General features: G+C 44.3%; 1 protein-coding gene across 1 annotated transcript; it reads right to left on the bottom strand.

Annotated features, from left to right (window-relative positions):
• Positions 1 to 347: 347 nt before the first annotated feature.
• LOC117648178 lies at positions 348 to 5,911 on the bottom strand. Its single transcript, XM_034390496.1, has 4 exons — positions 5,733 to 5,911; positions 4,832 to 5,053; positions 2,454 to 2,693; positions 348 to 1,523 (listed from the first exon to the last, which is right to left on the bottom strand). The coding sequence occupies exons 1-4, from the start codon at positions 5,859 to 5,861 to the stop codon at positions 585 to 587; spliced, it is 1,530 nt and encodes a 509-aa protein (XP_034246387.1). The 5' UTR covers positions 5,862 to 5,911; the 3' UTR covers positions 348 to 584.
• Between the last annotated feature and the right edge of the window lie 399 nt (positions 5,912 to 6,310).

Genomic DNA, 6,310 nt, shown 5'->3' on the forward strand with positions numbered 1-6,310 from the left:
TTACTCATTTTAATTTGCCAGATGATTTAAAAAAAGATGTTATTTGGACACAAAGTAACTGTCAATGGTGATAACAAGAATTTTGGTCTTCTTCTAGATTCAACGACATTAGTGTTGCTTTGGCTCATGATGACACTCTAAGTTTTGGACGGACTAAATTTTCATTGGTCCAATTGTTTCTCTACGACCATCTTTTAACAGTGCATCTTTATGGGCAATGCCATTTTCACTCCAAATAGTGTGTCTCAAAGGCCATTGAGCACCGAGCATCTGTTTCTTTCTAAAGTGTAGCAAAGAAGTAAAAATTGTCAAAATTGTAAATAAATGTACGTAAAAGCTTTCAAAAATTAACTTGTACATGCACTTTATTACTTAAAATAGAAACATTTTACACAAAGAATTTGCCACTAGTTTAATTAAAAAAGCGCAGAGAGATCCATGCAAAAACACATTTTACTCAGAGAGTCAAAGGTATACAAAACAGTACTTGTGGGCAAACGGTGAAGAGTTAATTTAAATGCGACACTGGGGTAAGGGAGAGTCCTTCGTACTTTGAGCTGGATGGACGACTCAGCTCGGTAACGCTAGTTCATGCTGGGTAATTCTTCAGTCTCTGAGCCTTCATTTGATTCAGCCTCTGAACTTTCTTCTTCTTCATCCTGCCAAAGTTCAAACTGTTTGAGCGCCTCTTTCTCCAAACCATCATCCGACTCAACATCTGAGCCCTCCGAAGAGCAGCTCTTCTTTTCTGCAGTGGTGCTGGGTGCAACTATCAAGGTCAGGTCGGGGTTGACTTCTTCGAAAGCCCGCTTCACTGTGAAATCGACGCCGGGTCGCCAGCCTGCATGGGGCAACCCGCAGCCGCCGAAACCAAAGTCCTCGTCGTCTTCAGAGCAATTGCACTCCGACTCGTTGTCATCGCAGTCCAGCTCCAGGAGTCGGAGCTTTGGCAAGAGCCTAGGAGTGATTTGGCGCACGATTTCGGACGTCAGGCTGAACCGGCGAAGCAGGTGCAGCTCTTCCAGGCAGGGCAGGTAACGCAGCAGGATGACAAGAGCATCCTTCTGCATGTTGGTGTTCAGGGTGAGGCTGCGGAGGTTCTTCAACGCAGACACCGCACCGATCACGGCCCTGTCTCTGTCCGGGCAGAAGGACGACAGCGTCAGCCCGCGGAGGCGCATCTTCACGAACTTGAGGCCCAGCAGTTCGACGACCGCATTGGTGTCCGCGTTGGGGCGCAGCGACCACTGCTTGTCGACACACTGTAGGCCCAGTCTCCCCAGCTTGGCGCAGGACTGCAGGGCGAGGATGTACCGGTAGCAGGGCACGGACGCCTCCTCCAGGTTGGAGCACTCGCCCAGGGCCTCGAAGACGTCCATCCGATCGCCCTCTACCAGTGTAGACGGCAGCTGCACCACTCGCAGTGTAGCGCTGGCCGCCCTGATCAGCGGCCCCAGCACAGTGGGATGCTTGCAGTCGCCGAGGTCGCCCAGCTCCAGCCGCTCCAGCTGAAGTCGGCTCGTCTGAAATTGCATTGAGAATTTTTTAATTTAGAAACCGGTGTGGCTGATCATACAAGCGAAATATTCATTGCAAAATTTAGAAATTTAAAAAACAATACACACACTAGATGTACATGCGGAATATGTATACTAATGTAGAATTTTTTAAGAGAAACTTGCACGGTGGTTACATACATGGAATTCGCATAATATTGTGCGTAGAAATGCATACATTTGTGTAAATTTGAGCACAATTCTATGCATAACGTTACACATATATGTTTTAATTCATGCAGCCACGTACAAAATTGTGATAACGAGCAGTGAGAGTAATCCATAATACTCTTTTAACGCTAGAAAAATAATGAGTGGTTTGGTTGCAAATAATGCAATAATTAAATAATCGCTGCCCTGGTTTTGATAAAGCGTAGGAATCACAAACCCGATTTTATGGCAAAAATTTTACCGGGCCAACATCAGACACTTTATCCTGCTCTATCTCTAGTCACATTTGACGACTTTGTCCGTAAGAACTGCATGTATTAAAATGGCATCCACAAGAAAGAAAGAATTAATTGGTTTATGTGGTGGCTTCAATTTTAAGTGACCTAGCACGTAGTTTCAAGTGCGCCTCAAGCTCCCAGAATTATCTCAAGTTAAATCAGTTTACATTCATAAAAGAATAGCAAAAAATGACAGACTACGACCAAGACACAGTGAGGCAGAAGACCGGTGGAGGCGCCCAAAATTCAAGACGCATTTAGAGCACCGGAGCCGTTAAATGTGTGTCGAACTGAAAGTGTGACCCCACTAATGGATTGCTCTCTGCAAGAGGAATCCATTAGTGGGGTCACACGCTCGGTTCGAGCCCTGTTTAGCGACTCTGGAGCTCAAAACGCGTCTGGAATTTTGCCGCCTCGAACCGTTCTTCTGAACTGGCAAAGTTCTCACCCGGAATGGGAACTGCACTTTGCGCACAAGCTCCGGGGAAGACAGCGCCAGCACTTTGATGTTAGAGCCGCCCACCAGGCCCCACAAGCGCCGCAGCTCGTCGTCGGTGAACCTGGCGTCGTACATGAGGGTCAAGGCGAGGCGCTCCAGGTGGTCGCGGGTCTTCTCCACTAGGGCCAGCACGGCCTCCTTGCTGCTCGACCCAAACGTCACGCACAGCTCCTGGATGTGGACCGGTGCCTGCAACCACGGGCGCACTGAGATTCCAAACGCTATGAGTATAGCACGTATGGTGCAATGCACCTGAGATATTGCACCATACGTGCAATGCCTCAGCCGTATTGCACCTTACGTGCAACGCATCCCAAAAAGGCCCTATGCTAATGCATGGGAATGGCAAGGCATTGCACTTCATGTGCAATGCTTTTGTATTGCACCAATTGACGCTATACTCATAGCGTTTGGATTCTCAGTGCGGACGTTCAAACCAAAGAAAAAAGCGCTTTCAAAACAGAACAACAGTACCCGGCAGAATCGGTTCCTAGTTTCCTATGGGACTCTCTGTGAACAGGGTACGCATACGACAATTTCCCAATTTTTGAAGTTTTCTTTTGGAAATGGCGTGAGATGAAAAAGTTCATAGAATAACTTAAATTCAAATTATGTTTTTAAGCAAGTTACTTTGTACATAAGTTAATTATTTGTAGTTGTTCCCAAGATATGGGCACCCAAAATGTCAATAAATGTTAAGTCTGCGCATGCGCAGTCTTTATGCAGCGCTTTTGAAGGACGACTATCCTGCGCATAGATTCTTTAGGGGCCAGGCCCCATAAGCCACACATAAAAGAAAGGATAGAGTGAAAGTAGGAATAGTAGATGATCTTCAGAAGTCCTATGTCAGCATCAAGTCTGAGTCTGTATATAGGACTTGTGACCACTCGAAGTCTTGGTATCAACTTATTAACGTGTGAATCCCAGTTAAGGTGTTGGTCCAGCCACACGCTGAGGAATTTGGCTTACTGTGTCAGTATACCCCATGGTCACATCGCCTGATATGTAAAAAAAACTCTTGATGTCTGTACAGGGCTTGCCCTCAGACCTGTATATTATTATTAATTAAATAAATTAAACACGAGATTGTTTCACCTCCTCAAAATGGGTTTTCTTACGCATTCTGTTTTAAGGGGGGACCCTGGTGAAACTTTCAAGTAGGCTTTAAAATAATCCCAGGAAGTTGAAACTTTGCTTACTTATTAGGTTCATTATAGTGAGTTCCCAAAACAAAATTCAATCCAAAATGTTGAACGGTCTCTGAGAAAAGTGGCTTTTTGGTGTTTTTTTGGAGCGTTGGGGAAAAATCTTCTTGCGTCTTTCATTGGGACGGAAAGTCTTGAAAATTTGTTTGGGTTATCCTAAAGATATATAGAAGAGATTTTAGTGACGGAATTTTCAAATTCAACTTCTGTCCTGAGATATGAGTTTACAAATTTTAACATTAAAAAAAAAGTGATTTTTTTCCCTTTTTTCAAACTTTTAGGTGTGTTTTAAAAAAAAGTAGGGCTGATATCAAGATTCCGTCACTAAAATTTGTCGACAAGTCATCAATGAATAGAGTCCATGCAAGATGACTCATGTAGGTGTCAACCAGGAACGCAGGAAGTCTTTCTACGACAAAATTTTTTGTCGACTGAGCAAAGCTGTGAAGTTGAGCGTAGAAGCCAACGACAACTGATCTCAATGTTATTTCCTTCCCAATGATAAAGAAACTACCCACATAGCTTAAAGGGGTTAAACCTGTTGAATCTGAAACCTTCTATGCACATGTTTATCTATGAACTTTGATAATACAATTTATTGGAATTTTGGCGATTTTTTCACCAGGGTCCTCCCTTAACGCAAAAGGTTGCTGTAGCCATTTTATGCATCTTTTTTTTCCACTACTTCAATTCACTTTTAAAAGATTCTTGCATACACAACTCCTAATGCTAATTACACGCCACTGTATTGACAAGCTTTTCGAGCTGGAATGTCACTACAGCTCGTACATTTTGTACATTTTTGCCAAATTTGAATGAACTTACTGCTTTAACAGATTGATATCAGTAATGTAATGAATTTCTAGTAGTACATGCAAGGATCTTTCCAAAATGAATAAAAGAAGTGAAAAATTTCAAGACCATCCTTTAACGTTAAGATAATGGGTGCAAGAACTTTTTAAAAGTACAGCCAAAATAGGCTTTTCAACTGAGGGCATGAGCTTGCAAATGGAACAATTTAATCGTTTCTCAGTAAGTCTTCACAACACTAACAAATTTTCACAGTGGGACCAATTTTCCAGAAAGAGAGATTTTTAACAGAACTTCCCCAAATTGACTTACCTTGGACAGAGCGTCCTGGGCCAACTTGAGCGACGGGGGCACTCCGCCGATGTACTCCTGGAGGAACAAGGACAGCGTCTTCATGCAGGGCGCCGTCGCGAGCTTCTTGATGAAATGCTCCACCCTCTTCCTGGAGTGCATCGCCTTGGCCGAAAGCCGCAAAGTCTTGTCTTTCCACTGGTACTGATCAGGGTGCTCCACCAAACCGTCAAACTCATATTCCTGGGCACAGACATACAAAAATTCTTTGAGCGTCTCTTTGGCAAACTTGACCGCTTGGCAGAAGAAAGTTGTGGTAAATTATTAAATTTGTGCAAATGTAAAAGAACTTCGGCAAATCGAAAGTGGGCGGAAAGTAAAACATTTAATTGACACAAATTTAAAAGAACTCCGCAAGTTTCTAAGGGTATTGTCACCCAAGCTGGGCCTGCTGTTCTCTGCACCACAGTTAACAAAGTCAGAGAGGTCTTTTTTCCTTGAGATGTAATCCATTTACTACAAGTAACAACTCTAAATAAAAAAAAATTAATGAGGTAAAAATAATATGAAAGGGAAATATAGCAATCTAGAGGCCGTTTTACATGAAACTGTCCGTATGCACTGTAACTCAGTTCAAGCGTAAGGCATTTTCCAGGCGTACACTGGTGAAACAAAGGCATTAATATGATGCCCTTCAAGGGCGTAAACAATTTACTTCCCTGAATTGTCAATGCCCTTTGGAAGGACATTACAATTTTGCTTTAACTTCCAGTACCATTCACGCCCTTTCCAAGGGCATAAAACGATTTACGCCCTTGAAGGGCGTACGAGAGAATTTATGACCTAAAGGGCGTGAATTTCATGCCTTTGTTTTACCAGTGTAATACACGAAATCTCCTAGGAATTTTTACAAGGCTCTCACCCTGAGGCACTCCCGGTGGGTGCTGCGCATGTCTGCGAGCTGCAGGGTCACGTCGGCAATGTCCTTCTGGCGCTGCACTATCTTCTGGTGTAGTTGCTCCAGGTGGGTCCGCGCCGCCCTCGCCTCCATCTTGACCTCCAGCTCCTGCTTACGAGCTTCCGCGAACCGCCTGTCCGCCTCCCTTCCCCCCAAAAAGCTCCACCTTTGGGAATCGTCCGGCGATTTTTGGGCGGGGCCCCCGGTCGGGCGGCCGCCCGGGTGGACGGCCTTTCCGACGACGGAAAAAAAGGAGGAAGACTCGTCCTGAGACACACGCAGAACAAACATTGGGAGATCCGCCTACACTGTAAATGTCTTTAGGTGAAAGGCTGCACCAACATATTATGGTGGAGATTTTCCTTTCATAAGTACCAATGAAATTCGTCAAATTTAGGTACAGTGCCATTTCTGAAGGGTATGTTATGAAGTCACTGCACACCATAATATGGAACATTTTCCCATTGGGAATCTTCACTGTAGAACATGTGGGAGTTAGCCCTAAAAACCTCTAATGCATCCACTGCAAGAAAAACTGTGAA

This window comes from Thrips palmi, unplaced genomic scaffold (genome assembly GCF_012932325.1).
Source record: "Thrips palmi isolate BJ-2018 unplaced genomic scaffold, TpBJ-2018v1 HiC_scaffold_3, whole genome shotgun sequence".
NCBI classification, from domain to species: Eukaryota; Metazoa; Arthropoda; class Insecta; order Thysanoptera; family Thripidae; genus Thrips; species Thrips palmi.

Excerpts from the sequence above, each read along its gene's own strand:
- LOC117648178 (XM_034390496.1), bottom strand. The coding sequence starts at position 5,861 with ATGGAGGCGAGGGCGGCGCGGACCCACCTGGAGCAACTACACCAGAAG. Across the intron at positions 5,054-5,732 it reads CCCACCGGGAGTGCCTCAGG|GAATATGAGTTTGACGGTTT; the intron begins GTGAGAGCCTTG and ends GTCTGTGCCCAG. Across the intron at positions 1,524-2,453 it reads AAGTGCAGTTCCCATTCCGG|ACGAGCCGACTTCAGCTGGA; the intron begins GTGAGAACTTTG and ends ATGCAATTTCAG.